Genomic DNA, 22,229 nt, shown 5'->3' with positions numbered 1-22,229 from the left:
GGGTGCTGGTTTGGTGGTATTTTGAATTCTGTTCTTCTTCCCCAGTTCACCTACTACTGTATACTTTTCTGATTCCTCGAGTAGCCGCCACATGCATGCTGCCCACCCATCAGAGCTGCTCTCAGAAGGAGTGAGCTGGCAGACTGTGCCGACCTCATCGTGCCCAGAACACAGCTTACATGCCTGCATTGTTTTTTTTTTTTTTAATTTTTTTTTTTTTTTACCGTTTATTTATTTATTTTTTTTTTTTTCAACGTTTTTTTTTTTTTATTTTATTTTTGGGACAGAGAGAGACAGAGCATGAGCAGGGGAGGGGCAGAGAGAGAGGGAGACACAGAATCTGAAACAGGCTCCAGGCTCTGAGCCATCAGCCCAGAGCCTGACGCGGGGCTCGAACTCACGGACCGTGAGATCGTGACCTGGCTGAAGTCGGACGCTTAACCGACTGCGCCACCCAGGCGCCCCTACCGTTTATTTATTTTTGAGACAGAGAGAGACAGAGCATGAACGGGGGAGGGTCAGAGAGAGGGAGACACAGAATCCGAAACAGGCTCCAGGCTCTGAGCGGTCAGCACAGAGCCCGACGCGGGGCTCGAACTCACGGACCGCGAGATCGTGACCTGAGCCGAAGTTGGCCGCTTAACCGACTGAGCCACCCAGGCACCCCTGCCTGCGTTGTTTTAATGTGCATGTATCTGTACACATTCTCTCTGTCACTCGCTCGCTTAAAAATTCATTGAGAGGCCCAACTCTGGAAAGATCCCCGGGCATCTCTCCAGCGTGCTGGTGAGCAAACAGCAGTTCTCACACTTGGTCACAGCTTGGTCTGCACGGTCCTCGGCCCTATGAGTCGAGGTCACGAGCCACAGATAGGCTGCAGTCTGGGTTTCGAAAGCTGGTCTGAACAGTGTGTTTTCCTCAGACCTCAGCTTGTTCCCAGTCAGCTGATGCTCTCCTGCTGCCTGGCTGAGGCCAGTGCCCCAAGTTCAGAGGCCATTCTAAACTGCAGATAGACGAACGTTTTCCAGAAACGCTTTGCGGGCCATATGGCCTCGTGTTGGAACTGCTCAACTCTGATGTAATGTGGAGGCAGCCATACGTGGTACAGAGATGAAAGGGCACGGTTTGTCCTAATAAAACTTTATTTACAAAAATAGGCAGCAGGCGGATTTGGCCCAGGACTCCTAGTTTCCGGACCCCTGTTCTAAGTGCTGCTTTCACACCATTGTGAAAAACGCTTTTGCCTTCTCTCTTCATTTCCAAATAAAAAGCAAACGTCCCCCCTCGTGCACCAGGGACCCCGCCCTTCATTCCCTAACTTCCCTCAGGCTCTGTGTCCACCGCCCTGTCTGATCTGGCCCCTTCCTCTGGGGCAGGAGCAGTGAGGTTTGGGGGTCATGTGGCCCCAGTGAGCCAGGAGGAACTAAGGCCCTAGAGGAGGAAAGTGAGACAGGACCCGGGCTCCGTGTCCAGCCTGGAGGGAGGGGGCCTTCATTCCTCCAGACCCAGTTCCCACCCCCACCCCCTTGGGTTAGGTCTCAGCAGAGGCCGGCCTCAGTTTCTTCTTCCCAATAGGCCTGGGGGCAGCCCTTCCCCGGCCCAGTCCTGGTCCAAGCACCAGCCTCCCTCCTGCCCTGCCTGCTGCCTTCTCTCAAGGTTCTCCCTCCCACCCCTCCCCAAGTGAAATAAAGCCTCCTACACACACACACCCCCCACACACAGCAAACTTCCACCTTCCAGCAGTGTTAGAAGAAAGGCCCCTTAGCCATAGGCTCATTTGAAGACTTGTCACCTGCTCCCAAGCCCATCTGGCTCAATTCCCCCTACTCCAGTCAAGTGCCTTGTTGCAGGCACCACGTGGTCTTTGCTGCTGGACCCTTTCCCTCTGCCTCAGCCCCCCACGAGCAAGGGGGTCCCTTGGTCTTGAGCTCACCAGCTGCAGTCGGATACGGCCTTGCATGCCCAAAGGAGGGCCAGCTGTCAGAAGGGCCGTGAGGGCCACTAGCCAGGCCAGGAGAGCCAGGTTGTTACAGAAACCTCCAGAGATGGGGCCGGCGTGGTCTGTGGAGGGGCTGTCTTGGCGGGGGGCGGGGAGGGAGGGTGGCAGGCAGAACGAGGCCCGGACCCCCCTTCATACCAACCTCAGATCAGTTCTTCTTAAAACTGACCCATCAGTCGGTCACCCTCTCGAAGGTTCCCTCTCTTTTATCTGGCAGGTGTGGAAACAGTCATTTGTCAGGAATAAAAGGGGAGGGGAGGGCCTCCTAAGTGACTAGAAACGGGCCGGCACTTTCTGGACAAAACGCTCTATGCCTTAATCCATAATTGATCATGAGTTTGCCAAGTTGAATTAAACTCTTACATTGCCGATCACCAGGCTGTAAGCGTTCAGGTCTGTTTCTGTCTTCCCGCTTCAGGGCCAAGCTGCTTCTCTACTGCTTAGGGCCGTGCTGGCCCCGTTTGGCCGAATGTTGGGCGTTACTCCTTGGGCATGAGCGTACGCGAGTCACCGGGACTGGGACCTGGCTGCTGGATGGGAGCTGCATTTAAAAGAGCCAGAGACAGCCTTGCACGTGGGGCCGGTCCAGGATGCTGAGAGCTTCTGGAACCAGGGCGTGGTAGCTGTGGAAGGGAGTAACCCCTGGGTTCCTACCCCAGGAATCTCACTCGTCCTGAGCGATGTGGCCTCCTCTCGAGCCACAACTGCTCCCCGGGCCCAAATGCTGTCCCGGTGGGGGCAGCTCCGTGGTGGTTCTTGGCATCAGCAAAGGCAGGTGGCAGGATCTCCCCACACCCCCTTAAGATTTCCTTTTTTTTTTTCTTTTTATTAAAAAAATTTTTTTTTAATATTTATTTACTTCAGAGACAGAGAGACAGAGCACAAGCAGGGGAGGGGCAGAGAGAGAGCCAGAGACAAAATCTGAAACAGGCTGCAGGCTCTGAGCTGTCAGCACAGAGCCTGACGCAGGGCTCGAACCCACGAACCGTGAGATCATAACCTGAGCTGAAGTCGGACACTTAACCGACTGAGCCACCCAGGCGCCCCTCTTTTCTTTTCTTTTTTTTTTTTTAATGTCTACCTATTTTTGAGAGAAAGAGAGAGCGCACGTGAGCGGGTGGGGCAGGGGCAGAGGGAGGGGGGCAGAGGATCCGAAGCGGTCTCTGCGCTGACAGCACAGAGCCTGACACGGGGCTCGAACTCGCAAACTGCGAGATCATAACCTGAGCTGAACTTGGATGCTCAACCGACTGAGCCAGCCAGGACCCCCCAGATTTCTTTTTAAGATGCTTACGATGCCACACCACCTCGTGATCCAGGAGCTCGAGCCAGAACTGCCATGTCCTGGCTGTTCTGCTCCCAGGTCAAGCGTGTTCGCTTCCCCTGGCTGCCTTGGTGCAAGAGAGGCCCGGAGCCGCCCCACCCAGCTGACTGCGAGAACAAGAAAAGACGCGGGGTCTGGCAGGCAGGTCGGCAGACTCAGCTTCTCGACTCAGACCCTCCTTTTGGCTTCGGGCCAGGCTTTACCCAGCCCAATCTGAAGACATAGAAATGTTACTTTGTGTAAGTTATTTTCGTAAATTACTGCCTGTTTCTGGTGCATAAGCGTTCAACCTGGAATTCAGAAGTGTGGAATTGTGGGGTTGAGTCACTGGGTGTGTTCCCCGGGGGAGATAAACCACCTTGAACTATGCCTCGGAGATCCGGGCACTGGGTCCGGACACAGGCTCCAGCTGGACCGGGCTGCTTTGTTCGTATCATTTTTTGTTTGTTTGTTTTTTAATCTCCGTAAGTCACGAAGTCATGGCTTCTGGGGCAAAGCTGGTGTTTCTCACTTCTGTGACTTCAACTGCACATCCCAATCTTGCCCTCAGTGACCCAGGTTAGTCTCTGAAACACGCATGTAACTTCTATAAACCCTCTTGAGCTTACCTAAAAGTTTGGTCTGCACAGCACCTGCAGTGTGGACAGAGCGTAAGACCAGGCATCCCTGGTCCTTGCCAACAGCCGCCACCATCATGAAGATGGTAATAATATTTACTATTAGAGTTGTCGGTTAGTTCTAGCGTCAGTCAGATTATTATGAGTTCTGTTGTACCGCACGACTCTATCGTGCATAATGAATACTCTTGGTTGATTTAATACTATTGATTCGGTATTTATAATGATTTTAGTGATATCATTGTTACTGTGTTGGCGATGGTGGCTGGAGGGTGCCTGGACTCCAACGACTTGGGGCGCCTGGCCTGGCACCTGGCCCACAACACCACACCGCAGGGGCACAGGGCGCCTCTGCAGTGAGGCCGTCGACGGAGATCCCCGATGGGAGCGGAGGGCTGAGGGCCGCGTCCGTGACCTCATGCAGCCTGACGGCAGCCTGGTAGAGGAGGCCCTGCCCTCACTGCATTTAGGGCTGCAGAAGCTGAGGCTTGCAGACGTTGTGTGCCCTGCCGGGGGTCCCACGGTCCGTCCCAGAACAGAAACGCAAACGCGGAGTTCTGCTGTTGGCCACTGTCTTCTTGGCTCCCCAGTGCGCGCTGTGTCCCCCCACTTCACGAGGCCTCCCGCCCTTATCCGTGAACGGCCGGGCCCAGCTTCAGCTTCGAAGCCCCTTCCGGCCTTTGCGTTCTGATTCTGATCCCGTCCAAGCCATTGTTACCTGCAGCGCAGAGAAATATCTCCTTTAATTTGTTTTAAAATTCCTTCTGAGCTTCAAGGGGCATTCCGTACCTTTTTCATCTCTTCCCGGCGGAGACAGGACTTCAAGAGCAAGAGGTGAGGCTTCTAATTATGTGCTTTGGTTGTTTGGAAACAAAACAAACCCTCATCCAAAATAAACAGGCTTTCTTGCTTTTGGGGGAGAAAAATGACACATATGCATATTCATTTATATGGTAATTATTATTATTTAGCTACACAGGGACCAGAATTGGTAATTTAGAGCACAAAAAGGAAGCAGGGACTAGCGTTCAGGGAAAAGTAATGCGATCGTAACCCATCAGGATTCTGTAGTTAATGTTGGGGGTTTTTTCTTCTCTTTTCCTTTTTTTTTGGTCTAATGCAATCTCTTTGAAGAATCTCTTTGAAGTGACCAGCAAATGCTTTGGAGAAAGGGAAATTAGCACTTTGTATTGGGACGGTGAAAAGGACGTGGGCTCTACCTGTTGGGGACCCATGGCCTTTCTTTAGGGACAGCCACGTTCTTGAAGTCCGAGAGCTCTTCAGGCAACATCTCTGAGGGCGGAGGGAAGCTAAATGAGGCGGCGAGTTCAGGAAACGTGGAGGAAAAGGCTCTAACACCAGAGAGATTACAAGTCTTTCCTTCTCCAGAGTCACAGTGCTCTCCCGGGTTTGGATTGCTGAGGTCCCTTTCCTTCCTTGGGGACCTAACCCCTCCCCACAGCTACCCTGCTTGGTTCCCGGCCCCTTCTGCATATCGCTGCCTCAGGGATGGCTTCAAGAAAATGAACAAATTCATTTCTCGACTGCAGTACGTTCAGACGGCTCAACATTCCGCAGGCGCCCAAGTCCCCTCAGCCGCCGGCTCCCTTCCTGGAGGCAACTGATGTTAACACTCCCTCGAAAGGATGTTTATATTTTATACCTAGAGAAGTGTTTGTCTACTTAAAGCAAATGTTACGGCGTCCTCCACCGCTGAGCACCCCTGCTGCTCTCCAGCCTTCTCGGGCGTCCGTCCTCAAAGCGCTGGAGGCCTGGGCCTGCCCGCTGCCCAGCTCCGTCCCTCTGCTCCTCTCGTGTCCGCTGCCTTTCGCCCCTCCTCCAGCTTCACCTGTGTGGCCCCCTCTCGGGGTCTCCGCACACTGCGTGTGGGGCGTAGACCCTGGTGGGGTGACTCCCGGTGGTTTCCCTCCCCCTGGTGTCCGCGACCGTGTGACCCCCACCTTGAGTGGGAGCAGGTCCAACAGAAGAGGGCAGAGGTGAGGAGGGGTCAGTCCCATGATGATGTTACATTATCTGAGACTTCGTCCGAGTGGACCGGAGAGACAGAGTCTCCTTACTGGCTTGACAAGTCAGCTGCCATGTTGGAGAGGCTCACGAGGGCGGCCTCCAGCCCGCGAGGAACCAGGGCCCGAGTCAGACATACGGCAGCACGGGAGGGAATTCTGCCAACGGCCAGAATGAGCTCAGAGGCGGATTCCTCCTCTGTCGAGCCTCCAGATGAGAACGCAGCCCGGCTCCCACCTTGACTGCTGCCCTGTGAGGCCCCCGCAGAGAACCCGGCTGAGCAGCCATCAGCTTCGAGCCCGGGAAATATTCGCAAAGTGAATGAATGAGAGAATCCCGCTTGGGTGATTCCCCCAGTCTGTACCCAGGGAAGTGAAATCTTATCCCAGCTGGCTGGTGGCCCAAGGAGGGAAAGTGCTTAAAATACAATGTGACTATGCCATCCGGTCTGAACAATTTTCAGTAACAGGAACATATTTGTCCTAAGGCTTCTCTGGGGAGGATATTTGGATTGTTGCCCTGGCTTGGTTTACGTAACTTGTGGAGACTGTTTAGTGATGTTCCTCATCACATCTTCAAATTGTTTTCCGTTATCAGTGCTTTCAAATTCCGCATTTGGCCGTGGCCCCCTACAGCTTGTCGAGTTCAACTGCTGCACACCCGGGTGGTGTTGTGCCCCGAGCCTCCGGGGTTCAAGGTTTGAGGACCATCTTCCAATTCGGTCTTGGTGCCCTGTGCACAGACTTCCTGTGTCTTCCCTCATCATCCTTTTAATCGACTAGAACGAGGGTCAGCCAATGGGGCACTTGATTTAAAAAAATTTTTTTTTAATGTTTGTTTAGTTTTGAGAGACAGAGACAGAGCACGAGTGGGGGAGGGGCAGAGAGAGAGGGAGACACAGAATCCGAAGCAGGCTCCAGGCTCCGAGCTGTCAGCACAGGGCCTGACGCGGGGCTCGAACTCACAGACCGTGAGATCATGACCTGAGCCAAAGTTGGATGCTTAACTGACTGAGCCACCCAGGCGCCCCCAGGACACTTGATTTTAAAGTATTGAATAAAGGCATATCATAAAAGTGCACCATATGGAGGGATTCCAATTCATTTTACCATTTTTTTAAAAGTGTCTTTATTTTTTTAAATTAATTTGAGAGAGAGAGGGCGCGCACACACACACACACACACACACACACACACACACACACACACGAGTGGGGGAGGGGCAGAGAGAGAGGGAGAGAGAGAATCCCAAGCAGGCTCCTGGTTGTCAGTGCAGAGCCCGATGTGGGGCTCGATCTCACGACCCCGGCATTATGACTTGAGCTGAAATCAAGAGTCAGATGTTTAACCAACTGAGCCACCCAGGCACCCCGCCTTCTGTGAAAGGTTTTAGACAGGATGATTTCTAAAGACACTGTTTTAGGGGTGCCTGGGTGGATTCTCTCCCTCCCTCTCTCTCTCTGCCCTTTCCCTGCTTGTGTGCACGTGTGCACACTCTCTTTCTCAAAATCTATAAATAAACTTAAAAAAAAATCTTTTAGGGGCTCTTGGGTGGCTCAGTCGGTCGAGCGTCCGACTTCGGCTCAGGTCATGATCTCACAGTTCGTGAGTTCAAGCCCCACGTCAGGCTCTATGCTGACAGCTCGGAGCCTGGACCCTGCTTCATATTCTGGGTCTCCCTCTCTCTCTCTCTGCCCCTCCCCCGCTCATGCTGTCTCCGTCTCTCAAAAATAAATAAACATTAAAGAAAATAAAAAAAAAAAATCTTTTACACAAGGAGAAACTGAGGCCCAGATGGGAGAAGGGACTTAGCCGAAGTCAGAGCCACTATCACACCGAGGTTCTCGGCCACCTGGCTGCCGGGCCCAGCTCGGGCCAGGGTCTCTGCTGTTGTGCAGACCCCTGGACAAAGGCGTTTTTGTGTCACCAGAACCAGACTGAGTTGGGAGGCCATGGGTGAGAAAATCCTGGCTAAGAGACAAGGGAGAAATGCTGTGATGTGTGGTCACCTCCCTCCCACCGCTGTGCGGTGTAGACAGAAAGGCTGGTAGCCGATGACCCTGGCTTTCAGACGGTGGGAGTTGATCACCCAGGAAAAGGCAGCAGCCTCCGAGCCTCAGAGGTGACTGATGGGCCCCGTAGATGGCTTGTGTCCGCCTCTGCTGGCCGGGACTGTCCCTGGCGGGTCTGGGCCGGTGGGCCAAGGGGACCCGGTGGGGGGAGAGCCACGCGGGCCTCAGCACAGGCCTGTGTGAAGCTCCTGAGGCCGCAGGTGGGCCGCGCGGGCCCCGGGGGCCACGGTGCACCGTCGGCGAAGCTGGGCTATCTCGCTCTCCCTGTCGAATGAGATCTCCAAGCCAAGGGCTCAGCCCTCGGCTCTGAGGTCCACTTGGGCAGGTGAAGAGGCTTCTCTCACGCAAGGTGAGTGGCTGGAAACAGATCACGCACGGACGGGCCGGAGAAGGCTGCTGCTGCTTCCTGCTTCACTTCGTTGGAGTCCCGTGCGCCTCTGGGGTCCGCTCGTGGCCCGCCGGCACAGCGTGCGGTCAGAATCATTACTCGAGTGAGTCCTGGGACATCCTCACAGCCCGCACGGATGAGAATTAGCAGTCTTTTGAATGTAAGGCCGGAGGAAAAGAAAAAAATCAGTGGAATTTAAAAACCAGCTGGAGTCCGTCTCGTACTTCTGTCCACGTGCCTTGGTTTTTCTCTGATTCTGTGGGCTCGCACGGGGGATGAGTTCTACCCCCTGGAGGTTAGGACTAGCTCAAAACGTGGTACGGCGTGAGGCCGAACGTAAGCCCAGTTCGTAGAACTCGCTCCCCTCGAGGGCCGCCCTGGGCCGGCGGGCAGAGACCTTTAGCGTGAGCGAGACAGGGCGCGGGCCCCCTCGGTGCCCAGCTGGCGGTCGGTGCCCTGCTCAGTCGTGTTCTGTGTCGCAGCCGTGATGCTCGGAGCCCCATCCGAGGGGAAGCCACCCTCTGACTAAGGAAGACCAGACCTCGGCATCCTTGCAGCCGCCCCTGGTGCGCCGAAGGGAGGCCCGTGGGGACCCCACGCCTGTCGCCCGGGTCACTGCGTCCAGCCAGCTCTGCTCAGCCCCCAGCAGTTGGTCAGGTCTTCCTCATGCGCCCACCGGATGCCCGGAGCGGAAACCCGAACACGTCCACGGGGGCGTGTGTTACCTACCTGGGACGTAATCGGGCCTCGACTTCAGTGACCTCGAAAGACACGGACTTGCCCTGTGACTCATCGGGCCTGTGGCCTCGTTGTGGTAAAGATCGGGAAGAAGAAAAACGAAGGCCCGAATGAAGCCGCAGCACAGGCAGCAGAGAGCAGAACTGGTCCCTCAAGATAAAGACACAAATAACGGTTAGCCAGACACTGTGCCAAGCCGGGAGGCATCTTCTCACGGGAGCCACACAGCTGTCCTGCGAAGGGGTCAACGACTAAGACTCACGGGCGCCCGCTGTGCGCCACGGCCTGCTTTCTGTTGCGTCGGGGACAGGACGGAACAAAAGACACGGTGCCCGCTTTCGTGGACGTGTGGCGGGCGGTGCAGGTGGGGGGTAGGTGCTGCCGTCCTCCCATCCGACGGGAGAGGAGGCCGCGGCCCCAGAAATCCGCTGCCGATCCCAAGGCGGGAAACACAGACCTTCCAGAACGTCTGCAATCATCTCCCTCCTTGAGCCGAAGAAAGAGTGTCCTCGTCAAAAGCCAGACTCTGGCCACACTCCCCACGTCCCTGGTCGCGGGGAAGGTCCACGGCGCTCACCGGAAGAGGCTCACACCCCCAGCCCCACACCGACCAGCCCTGCGCCGGGCCCGGGGTGGGGGCTTTACTGCAAGTAAAATGCAAAATTACACTCTGTGTTCCCGGACTGACCTGCTTTTCTTTTCTTTATCCCCTTTAGCATCACGGAGGCTCTCAGTTAAGAGAGGAGGGGTCGGTGCGGCGTACTTTTGGCCGCGGAACCAAAAGTTTAAAGTTGACTCGGCAGATTTCTGGAGCCTTTTTCTTCGTCCCTTTTTAGGCACAGATTTATGCCTCCCTGCCCATAACGCGAGTCAGTATTTATGGTGGAGACGCTGGCAGCGTAGAGGAACCTGAGTCTGGTCTGCAGAACCACCGGCTGTTTGTTTTATCTGTCCTTGTGGTGTCATCGGGCTGGCATTAATCGCCCGGCTTTCACCCTCTGACGGGAGGAACACAGGACTTTCTTGCCATTGTTTTGACGCCCGCGGGCTTATGGATCTCACTTGCATCCTCTGAGGAGCGCGGTTTTATTGATCAACAGCTCTGCTGAGGCCCCGGGGCCGTGTGCTCCTCGAACACAGACACGGTTAGGATCGCAGGGCGTCGGAGGGGCGGCCCAGCCTCCACTCAGAAAATTTACGGCATGCGTCACGGTGAGGCAGGGCTCCGAGGGGGGCCGGTGAGTGCACCCTCCGGGATCCCTCGTCTGGGGGATGTTTCCGGACCCTCAGTTGAGGCCGTGCTTGGCCAGGTGGCCGGGTGGCGTGCCTCAGGGCCCGTTAATGGCACGCGTGGCCCAGCTGCCTGCAGGCCCAGCCCGTGACGATCCCTCTCACAGTTGTTGGGAGGAGAAGCGGGTGGCAGGGATGCGGCACCGAGTCTGGTGCTTGGGCGGCCGTAACCCTGGAGCAGCAGAGAGTATCGAGAGGCCCGGCGGTGTTGGAAACAGGATCGGACGGGGGACCGGCGGGACGTCGCCTGGGGCAGGTGGAGCGCTGATTCGGAGGTGGAGCCGAGCCGGAAACGCCGGCCGGGGGGGCCCGAGCAGAGGGCGGCAGCCCCTCGTGTCCTTGGGCCCTCGGCCGGCCGCCCACTAGGAGCCGCGTGGTGTGTGCCCGAGGCTGGGACACGCTGGGCACCGCCACTCCTTCAGCACCTGCCAGATGCCGTGCTAGCTCTTTGTGTGTGTGTCGTCGCGTGCGGCCCCCAACCCCGGCAGGGCGGGCGCTTCCCACCACGCCTGTCTTGCAGAAGAGGAAACAGTCACACGGTTGGGAGACGGGGGGTCCCGGGGTGCCCAGCTGGCTCATTACCGTTAGCCGATGGGATTCGAAAGAAACGCGGAAAGTCGCATGGGTGTGAGCGGGCACGTATTCACTACCCCCAATTTTAATTCTAAACAGACTACTTAAGGGGGGGCGCCTGGGGGGCTCCGTCGGTGAAGCGTCCGACTTCGGCTCAGGTCCCGATCTCACTCACAGTTTGTGAGTTTGAGCCCCTGCGTCGGGCTCTGTGCTCACAGGGCAGAGCCCGGAGCCTGCTTCCGATTCTGTGCCTCCCTCTCTCTCTCTGCCCCTCCCCTGTTCATGCTCTGTCTCTCTCTGCCCCTCCCCTGCTCATACTGTCTTTCTCAAGATTAAACATTAAAACAATTTTTTAAAAATATACTGCTTGTAACACTAACTACACATCAGAGTATCGGACAGAATACAAGAGCGAGTGTGTATGCCATTGGCATGCCTGTCATTTATTGAGACTTTGTGGCGCCCACCAGTATCTGGTGAATCCTCATTCTCTGAAGATAGAACGGGTTTTCTCACGTTTCCCTTTTCAACAATTGGCCAAGTGGGGCTTTTCCTGGAGGAGCGGCAGGGGGTCTAGTCTCTGGAAGCGGAAGATGGAGGATGAGGACCCGAGAGGAGAGGAGTTCAGGAAGACGTGGGGAGTGGTCCCAGCCTCCGGAAGGTTGAGAAGTGAGCGGAGGGAGAAGGCTCCCTCCGCTAAGGGTGGGAGGGCGCTTTCGTGAGGGAGTGACCCGACGCAGGGGAGACGGAAGGACGGGGGCCGGCAACACTGGGGATGGGGTGCCGGAGCCTGAGGGACTCCTCGTGCAGGCGCCCGGTGTCGCCCAGGGTGCTGCCTCCTTGTGAGATCTGGAATAAGCTCCGTGAAGTCACCCCTTTGCGGATTCAGCCTTTCTCAGTCTTGTGGGAATGCAGCTTCCCTGGCGCCCCGATTGCGGTCAGGGGAGAGAAAGGAACTGGTGTGTGTGAAGTGCCTACTTCCACTCGCACTCTGCTGTCACACTTGCCGTCAACGACCTCATGCAGCCATTTCAGTGATTTTTCCTGTAAGGGGGTTCTTACCGCCCCCACTTTACAGATGAGCGCACTGAGGCTCGGGGCTGGGTAATTGAGGCGACAGAACCGCGAGGTAGGAGCCACGATCTGGACCCAGCCGTGGCTCCCTCCGTGGCCAGTACTTTCCCTGCCCGCGGCCCCGATGGGCAGCATGGGGGTCGCAGGACGAGGGGAGAGCTCCAGCTTGAGCTCGGGAGGCGGGAACCGAGGGCTGTCTGCTTCGGTGTGGGGCTGTGCCTGGTTCAGGGAACCTGGCACGGAGAGGAAGAGGTGAGGTCTGAGGAGCCATTTGGGGTCTGGACGGGGGACACCGCAGTCCCTGAGGGTGAGCCCGGGGGGCTCTGTGCACTAGACCGTCATGCTGTGCTTGGGAGTTCCCCGGAGAGGAGTCATTCTAGTTGTTGATCAGACTTGGGGTCCTTGTCGGCCCCTCCTGCCCCTTGGTGGTGGTGGGGGGGGCGCCCCTTCCTTTCATGATCTCAGAGAGCCGGCAGGGGTGCAGGACAAGAAACAAGATATGGGACTGAAAGTAAGTGACGTTGTGATGTTCAAAGCACGGGAGAGGTGAGTCAGTCACTGGTCCTGTGGTCACTGGTCCTGTGGAGGCCTGCTTTTCCTGCATGATTATTAATAACGTGCTATTATTCACCCTTAAATGTCTTTGTCAGACCATAAATCTTTTTTGTAATGTTTATTTATTTTTGAGAGAGAGAGAGCACGCGCGCGTGCGGACGAGTCGGGGAGGGGCAGAGAGAGGGGGACAGAGGATCCGAAACGGGTTCCGCGCTGTCAGCACAGAGCCCGACACGGGGCTCGCACTCATGAACCACGAGACCATGACCTGAGCTGAAGTCGGACACTCAACCGACCGAGCCACCCAGGCGCCCTGTTAGACCATAAATCTTACAGTTCCCCTACGTAGAGGTCACCTGGTCCGTTTCCTCTCGATTCACAGATGACATTCAAGGCCTTGCACAGTCACCGGTCAGAGGGCCAGCTGGGAAAAGCGATGAGTAAGACAGACTTGGGGCAGTCGGTTAAAGAAGCCGGTGACGGTTCACCCCCAGGGGCAGGCCCGCTGACCTTTCCAGTATGGAAGCACAGGGTGTGTGTAAATACCCGAATGAATGAATGAATGAATGAATGAATAGATGGGGGAGTGAATGAGTGAATGGATCTTGCCCCATTGTAACAACGTGATGATTGTTTGCACATGTGCTGGACCCCAACCTGCGGTCCCGTGTGGCTCCTGCTCATCCTTGGGCAGGGCCCCCGGCCCGGCGATGGCAGATGGCCTCGAGTGCCCTGGGACGGGTCCGCCGTCGCCAGACCGCTCACCGGACTCCCCTCGTTCTAATACAAACGTGTTTTCCTCATATCGTCTTGAACTGGACCACTTTCCTCAGGTCACATCCAGAATGTCAGTTATTCCTGTTTCCAAGAGACCACCTTTCTAAATTATCTGTATTAAGTTCTGCAAACTTACATAGGATTCCTTCTTGCGAGTAGGTAGAGAAAAAGAACGTAGCTCATCTCTCTCAGAATTATAATGCTAATATATTATAATATAATTATAATGCTGAAGCCGGCCCGTTCTTTGTTGCCAGGCACCGTGCCTTGTTTTGTGGGTACTTGCTTAGAGTCCGTATTTAAGTAGCCCAACAGCTACGCGCTAGACTGCGGTTACTGCCCCACTTTGCAGATAGGGAGGGCAAGGCCAGAGGGATTGAGGTGACTGGTTGGAAGTCATCCAGCTGACAGCGGCACAGGCCGGTTCCAAAGCCCCTACGTTTCACCCTCCAGATAATCTGACATCCTAAAGGGCAGGTCTCATTTTGGAGGAGGTGGGGCCACACCTCGGACGTGCCGTAAAGTGTTTGAGGGGAATGGCCCCATTAACTGGATGTGGTTGGATTACCCATGTCATTCGTTTCCAACCATGGCCGCTGTGTCTGCACCTGAGAAGGAGATGCTATAGTTTCCCAAACTCGACCTTCTCAGGTGCATTTCTTTCTGGCTGGTACCAACTCTCCTTTCTCCTTCTTTTATATGTTGGGAAATCACATAATATTTCATTGGGAAAAAAAATTAAAAAAGAGGGGTAGCTGGTGGGCCTGTGGTGATCTTTTGATGCTTCGCCTGGTTCGGACTTGGAGCTGAGTGAATCTGATTGGTCAAGTCCAAATCTGCAGCCTCAGATCACCCGCTCAGGACCGCGAGGAATCAGCCCTCGGCTCCAGGGACGGTCTGGTACGGTCTCCACTTGGAGCGGGGAGCCGGCAAGGGGGCCTCCCAGGGGGAGCACCCCGCTCTGGTCTCTGGTGGAGAGGGGAGGGGAGCGGGGGACGATGCATCGGAAAGGCAGAGGGCCCGGAGGGCGGGCGTTTTACCGCGCGAAGTTGCTAATTGTGCTTTAATAATAGTCAGGAGGGCAGAGAAGGCCAGTGTTCACACAGAGCAGGACAGCCCGCTCCGCGTCGGGCCGCGCTCCGCTGGGCCTCGCCAAGTTCCCCAGGCTGGCTGGCTGCGTTCGCTCCCTTTTTTTTTTTCTCATCCGTGACATCTGCTCGGTGCTTGTCCCTCCTGTGATACCGTACCCCTCGCAGCTGTGCAGACCTCCGGCTCTGTGCTGGTGCATGGGGTGCCCTGAGCATACGGCCTTTTTGATGTGTGATAAAACAGAACCGAGCCACGGGGGTATGGCGAGCGAAGGCATCAGAATATCAATTAACCTGCTCTGAACAAAGCTGCGGCTCCAGAGCGGAATAGACATTTCACTGAAGTGTCAGGAAGACGGATAATGTATTCTAATTAGGGACTGACGGATACCTCCGCGCTCAGCCACTCCTGGTAGTCGGACCCACGAACCTAACGAGCGTGTGCCATCATGGCACCGGCCGGGCGCTGTTGACTGATTTATGACTTCTTGCTTTGCCAGCGTCGGCGGCCATTAAGTTGCTTTCGGCCAAAATGGCAGTGTCCCCCCCCCCCCCACCTACCCCCCGAAAGCGTGGTCCATTTTGCAACTGGGTAGTTGCCCACATTTGTATAAATGCAAGAGCTCGGTGCCCTGCCCGGGGTTTCCATCTTGAGGACGCCCCGGGACCTACACCCCGTGATACGGAGGCCTCGGTCACCACCCTTCCTTCCCGGGAGGACTGACTGGGGTTCCTGGGGGGATGAGAAATCTCCATGGCTGCCTTTGCCACAGAACACGTGCGTACTGCCCTAAGGGGTCCCTTGGAGACCTTAGGACCTGGGTGATCACACCATCCCCCTGAGTCTGGGAGAGCAACCCCGGAGAGCCGGTGGCCTGGGGTTCCCTTCAGAGCCCCCCCCCTCTTTTAAAAATGTCACATCCACCCCAGAATGACGCACGAGTGAGGCCAGGCTAATTAGGGAGATGTTCCTCATTTTGCTACACTTTTCCTGTGTAATTGGTAAGCCCGCTCTCTTCCAGCGAGAAGTCGGTGAGAGCTGTTCCCCTGAATAGTTCTAAAAGCTCTGGACCACATACTGATATCAGCTGCAATTTATGGGCGAGATGATAATGATTGCTCGGTAATGCAATATTAAACGCCGAGGTCTTTCTCGGTGCTGAGCAGAGCCGGAGCTCCAACCTTCTCCCAGCTTCAAAAAGGAACTCGAAACGGTCCCCAGCACCCCCCCTGCCCGGCCCCGTACCAGAAGAGGCGATCGGTGGGCCCCCAGCCCCTACCCCCCCCAAATAAATAAAAACTGAGGGGCTCTGAATGTAGCTCAAGTTCAGAAAATTTTGGCTTGGCTTCCAGAGCCGCGAGCCGGGAGCTCGCAGACGTCGCGACTCCCGGCTCCCATGGCAGGTGCACATCTGTAGGTGTTTGTTCTTCTTAAGGGCCGCAGCCCGGCTCTAGGCCAGCTCTAACAAGGACTTGAGGGAGCAAAAGGCTGTTAAAATTTTTTTTGCACTTTTGCTTCATTAGTTCTAGAAACCCGGGTTCCGGAGGCTGAGCGCTTTCCTGCATAATTTAAGAAATTAATGAAGGCATGCCTGATTTTTTTCAGCACTCTTTACTCTGTAAATTTGTTTCTTTTTTTTTTTTTTTTTTTTTAACTGTCAGCGGAGGCCTTTGGAACCTAAATATTTTAACATTGAAGAAATGCAGGCCCTTTTCTGGTTAGCTCCGTTTTTAGGAACACGCGGTGTGGTGGAAATCAGGTGTTGTGGGTTATAAAGGACCTTGAGTCTGAGTTCACCCCCAAAAGTCCACCCTCTGACCTTCAAGCAACCAAGTTCTCCTGATGACACGGGGGAGGGGGAGGGTCTCTGGCGGGGGGTCCCCTCCTGAGAGCCAGTGTCAGAGACCGTGGCTTTCCGGGGTGGCCACCTGACCCCCTCGCTGCTGAGTGGAGGCTCCAACGGTTTCCTGCTTTGTTTCAGTTCTTCCAAAGCTCACTTTGTATCGGGACATCAGATCGAAGCCATTCAAAAGTGTGTGTGGGTGTGTGTGTAACTCTAGGACTTGAAAGGACTTCAGAAGTTGTTGAATGTGAACATTGCTGAGGGACATAAAACAACAGTTTAGACAAAAGGGAAGATAAGGTATTGATACTGTGAGACTGTCAACTCTTCATGAACTTATTTACACATTTAATGTCATTCCAGGGGTGCCCAGCTGGCTCGGTCAGTGGAGCATGTGACTCCTGATTGCAGGTTCCTGAGTTCGAGCCCCACGTCGGGCGTAGAGATTACTTTAAAAATTTTGTTAAAAAGGGGCGCCTGGGTGGCTCAGTAGTTAAGCCTCCGACTTCAGCTCAGGTCATGATCTCACGGTCTGTGGGTTCGAGCCCCGCGTCGGGCTCTGTGCTGACGGCTCGGAGCCTGGAGCCTGCTTCGGATTCTGTGTCTCCTCCTCTCTCTGCCCCTCCCCTGCTCATGCTCTGTGTCTCTCTTTCTCAATAATAAACATTAAAAAAAATTTTTTTTAAATGTGTTAAAATTTTTTTTAATGTTTATTCATTTTTGAAAGACAGAGAGAGACAGAGCACAAGCAGGGGTGGGGCGGGGAGAAAGGGGGACACAGACTCCGAAGCAGGCTCCAGGCTCCGAGCCGTCAGCACAGAGCCTGACGTGGGGCTCGAACTCACGAACCGCGAGATCATGACCTGAGCCCAAGTCGGAAGCTCAACCGACTGAGCCACCCAGGCACCCCTAAAAATTTTGTTTTAAATGGCATGAGGATGATTCAAGAGTCTACGGGCAGGAAGATGCCAGAGCCAGCATCACATCAGCATTCAGACAGTGACAAAAATGGTATTCAGAGGGGAAAAGACAGGCTGTTTCACAGATGAGATTGGCCCAGTTGGTGAGCCACAAGGAGATCAGTCCACAGCATCATGTCATTTTCAAAATAAAATGTGCCTCTATTGAATGTTTAAATGTAAGGAGTAAAATCGTAAAAGAACACAATTTATTATTATTTTTATTTAAAAAAATGTTTTTAATATTTATTCATTTTTGAGAGAGAGACAGAGTGTGAGCAGGGGAGGAGCAGAGAGAGGGGGAGACACAGAATCCGAAGCAGGCTCCAGGCTCCGAGCTGTCAGCACAGAGACCAATGTGGGGCTTGAACTCACAGACCGTGAGACGGTGACCTGAACCAAAGCCAGACGCTTAACGGACTGAGCCACCCAGGTAGCCTGAGAGAACATAATTTAAATGCAAGTGAATATTTACGGGCCTCTGCCGCGAGAAAGGCCTTTTTGCACATCTATACAATACCAGATCAAGAAAAAGCTGTTAAATTTTTTTTTTTTTTTTTTTTTGCACTTTTGCTTCATTAGTTCTAGAAACCAGGGTTCCGGAGGCTGAGTGCTTTCCTGCATAATTTAGGAAATTAATGAAGGCATAGAGGCACGAGTTGATTTGGCCAAAAATTTATGTGGTAAAAAACAGCCCCCCACACAAAATTTAGAAGGTCAAAGACAGTCTGCAAAAAATATCGGCAACATTGTTTTCCTCAAAGGGTCTGTGGAAGTGTTTGCCAAAATAGGTGCATTCTTCTTACGTAAAGAGCTCTTGTGAATACATAAAAGGACGAAACCCCAAGAGGAAACTCGCTAGATAGTATGAATTGACATTTTGCAAAAGAAAAAAAAATTCAATTACCGATAAACATGTGGAAATAATATGGAGCCTCACTAACGATCAAGGAAACGTAAGTTAAAGCAGCAATGGCGTCCTCTACTTTGCTGGGCAGATTATCCCCCCAAGATAATGCCCGACATTGACAAAGATACAGGCAACAAGTGACCTGCTATTGGATTCCTGCGCTGGTCGGGGCAGTTTTGTGGAGCAACATGGCGGAATGTATCAAGTCACCAAAGAGGGTGTTGACTGTTAGAAATCTATTTCCAGAATATTCTGTGTGCCTCAGGATACACTTACAGCGTTTTTAAAAATAATGGTGAAAAACAGGACTGAAACTAAATCAACAACAGTATGGGATTGGTTAACGTTTGTCAGGTCAGTTCACCTCATGCCCGGCAGCTGTGGAAACTTCCGGAAGGGGAGCATTTTGTCACATGGGAAAACGTTCCAGAAATGTTTTCGCTGTATGAAAAGTACAGGCCACAAGATAGTATGCACAGTGTGATTCCTTTTCCTGCCAGGAAAAAGATGCCAGTCACTGAAGGCTGGAAGGAGCTACAGCAAAGTGTCAACAGTGGCTATTCTGGGCCGGTGGTGTTACCAGTGACTTGGCATCCTCCACATCACGTCCAGCAGTCGTGTGTTTCTTTCACAACTGGACTTACATGGTTCATAAAGATAAATGTTCTAGACCAGTTCCCTCACTGTATGTACCCAGAAGGGGCTGGAGCCTGAGGGATTTCAGCCCTGGAACAAGTTAGCTACAGAACAGAAACTTGAACTCAGTTCTCTTACTGCTCCAAGATTGGGGCTTGTTCTTAAGAAAAGTGGGGTTTTGTTTGGACTCAAGTGATTCCTTCTCCCAGGATCTCTCATCCGAGAAACTCTCTTTAAGAAAGAGGGGCGCCTGGGGGGTTCAGTCTGTTGAGTGTCCGACTTCAGCTCAGGTCATGATCTCGTGGTTGGTGAGTTCGAGCCCCGTGTCGGACTCTGTGCTGACAGCTCAGAGCTTGGAGCCTGCTGCGGATTCTGTCTCCCTCTCTCTCTCTCTCTCTCTCTCTCTGTCCCTCCCCGCTCATGCTCTGTCTCTTGCTCTCTCAAATATAAACATTAAAAAAAATTTTTTTAATAAAAAAAAAAAAAAAAGAATCCACAATGTGGAAAGAGCCATAGGCACAGCACCATTCATCCCAGCGTTATTTATGATGGCAAGAATCGCTAGCGGTTGCAATGTTCTGTCGTGGGCATGTTTAAGCAACCGTGTCATGTTCATTGGGCAGAATGCGGTAGACACTGAAAATGGTGGCAATGGGCAGGCGTGCCGATTTGAGAAAGTGCTTTGGTGGCTGTGAGGTGTGATGGAAAAAATTAGGACACAAAATATGTATGTTGTGATTATGGTCACAAATGTAGGATTCAGAAGGGAATATAATAGGGACACCTGGGTGGCTCAGTTGAGTGAGTAGTCACCTTTGGCTCAGGTCATGATCTCAGGGTTCATGAGTTCCAGCCCCGTGTCGGGCTCACCGTTGTCAGCGCAGGGCCTGCTTGGGATCCTCTGTCCGCCCCTCCCACTCTCTCTCTCTCTCTCTCTCTCTCTCTGAAAATATGTAAACATTAAAAAAAAGAAGGGAATATAACAATACAAGAGTACTTGTTAAGGTGGATGATGTGGCTATCAGAAACATTTACTTTCTTTTGTCCTTAAAGTTCCAGCTTTTTAAAATAACACTATTATATTCCTTTTATAATTCCAAAAAAAAAAAATCTAAAAAGTAAAGATAGATGAGTACCTCTCAATTCTCTGCCTAGGGCTGGATTCTGGATGGCATTCCTGAAACTCGGGAGCAGGCCCTGATGATCCAGACCCTCGGGATCACCCCCAGACACGTCAGTGAGTAGCCTGTGGCTGTCCCCAGACCCCAGAAGGGAGTGCCCTGCTCTGTATTGCCCACTCCCAGTGCCCACCCTCAGCCCTGCACCAGCCAGGACCCAGCAGGAAAAAGGACAGCACAGTTGAATTTTATAAAGCTAAAGGCCTTTGGGGATCGCTCTCAGAAAAACAGAGTTTTAGGGCTGCCTGGGTGTCTCAGTCAGTAAAGCGTCCAACTTTGGCTCAGGTCATGATCTCACGGTTCATGGGTTCAGGCCCCACGTTGGGCTCTGTACTGACAGCTCGGAGCCTAGAGCCTGCTTCGAGTTCTGTGTCTCCCTCTCTCTGCCCCTCCCTCACTCATGTTCTGTCTCCCTCTCTCTCTCTCAAAATGACCAAACATTAAAAAAAATTTTTAAGTAAGAAAAATGGAGTTTTGTTTTGACCCTGGTGGTTCCTTGTTCCGGGAATCCCACCTCTGAGAAGCTCTCTTTAGGAAATAATCCAAAATGTGACAAGAGCATTCCCACCAAGGCGTTGCTCATCGCGTTGTTACCGTGAAAACTGTTAGAGGAGACGTTCAAGTGTGGGAGGTCCGCTGGCCTGAGACCGTGCCTTCGCGGTTGGGTGCTGAGCAGACCTCTCTAAGGGAATGACGGGGGTGGTCGTTACATAGCAAGAGAGACGTAAGACAGGTTATCAGCCCCCGAGATTCAAGTGTCTGGGACCCGCTGCCCAACCTGCCTGGTTGTGCTCTCTCCCTTCTCTGTCCAGTTGTGCTGAGCTCTCCAGACACCGTCCTGATTGAGAGAAACTTGGGGAAGAGAATCGACCCTCAGACGGGAGGTAGGACGTCTCCACCCCCTGCCCGCTCCACGGGGTTTCAGAGGTGGTCAGTGATCGGTTGGAGTGACCGACAGCCCCACCCCCCATTTACTGAGCCCTTCTCCGCTCGGGGTGCCCCCAGAGGGCCACACGGGGGCCGCACAGGCGGGCACGTGCTCCAGTGTGGCGGGCTGGGCTAGACCCGTGGGAGATGGTAAGCCCCGGCCCGGAGGAGTCGGGGCAGCAGACAGACCTGGGTTTGTGGACTCTGGCCCCGCCCCTTTCGAGACTCGGTTTTCTCACCTGGACACGGGGTGACCCGTGCCTTGTGATCGGATGGCTGTGAAGACGAGCGTGTGCGGGTGGGGTCCGTCAGAGTGCCCGGCTCGGAGCACGTGCTCCGAAGTCGTGGCCTCCCTTCCCGCCGTGCTGAGAACCCTCGGCGTTTTGTTATCGTTAACAGAGATGTCAGAGCAGCTCCGGAGGCAAAGCGCATCCGCACGGCTCCGGGCGGGCTCCCAGGCTTCGGCCCCCTGGACGGCAAGCCCCCCGGCCAGATGCCCTGGCGGCCTCGGCGGCCCCCCGCGGGTGACTCTAACCACGCGCCTGTCCCCTTGCAGAGATTTATCACACCACCTTTGACTGGCCCCCCGAAGCGGAAATCCAGAACCGGCTGGTGGTGCCAGAGGGCATCTCAGAGCTGGAGACGGCACGGAAGCTGCTGGAATACCACAGGAACATCATCGGGATCCTTCCGGCTTACCCCAAGATCCTGAAAGTCATCAGCGCCGACCAGCCGTGCATGGACGTCTTCTACCAGGGTAAACACACGGGCGGTGGGTTTCCCAGGCACCTTGGCCGTCCGTGACCCTCCCGTCCTAGGGTCCCTTAATGTGGCAGTGATGCCAGGGACCAGGATGTGCCGGAGACCCTGGGAGTCAAGTCCTGGACGGCCTAGGTTCCCTGGGCTAATAACGTTCTACGATCGGCGTGGCCAGCAGATTTGATAATGAGGGGGTGGGGCGGGAGGGACAACGGGGGCAAGAAGTTTGCCCTGGGGGTGAGGGAGAAGGAAGAGAAAGTTTGTAAAAATTAAAACAAACATGCGCACAGAACCCACGGCCACCGCACACACACACACACACACACACAGACACACACAAACCGGGCAACACAACACAGGGGTTGTGAGTCCATGCAGAGCAGGGGAAGTGGCCCCACCCCCCCCACTGCACTGTCATTGGAGCAGTGACAAAGGTCCACAGAAAGCACCTGAAGCAGGTGCATGTGTGCGCACAGCCGTGTGGAGGAGGGTGAAGG

The 22,229-nt window shown here is 54.1% G+C and overlaps 1 protein-coding gene across 3 annotated transcripts in view; it reads left to right on the top strand.

The window, feature by feature from the left end:
• Positions 1-22,229, top strand: part of AK8 (adenylate kinase 8) — a 129,212-nt gene that overhangs the window by 24,843 nt on the left and 82,140 nt on the right. For all 3 annotated transcript variants that reach the window (XM_060608265.3, XM_060608264.3, XM_060608268.3), the window contains 3 exons: positions 20,024-20,105; positions 20,859-20,930; positions 21,530-21,730. In XM_060608265.3, the coding sequence (XP_060464248.3) occupies positions 20,024-20,105; positions 20,859-20,930; positions 21,530-21,730 (355 nt within the window). The remainder of the gene's footprint in view (positions 1-20,023; positions 20,106-20,858; positions 20,931-21,529; positions 21,731-22,229) is intronic.

Source organism: Panthera onca, chromosome D4, assembly GCF_046562875.1.
Source record: "Panthera onca isolate mPanOnc1 chromosome D4, mPanOnc1 haplotype 2, whole genome shotgun sequence".
Lineage (NCBI taxonomy): Eukaryota > Metazoa > Chordata > Mammalia > Carnivora > Felidae > Panthera > Panthera onca.
This window is presented reverse-complemented; position numbering and strand designations above follow the sequence as displayed.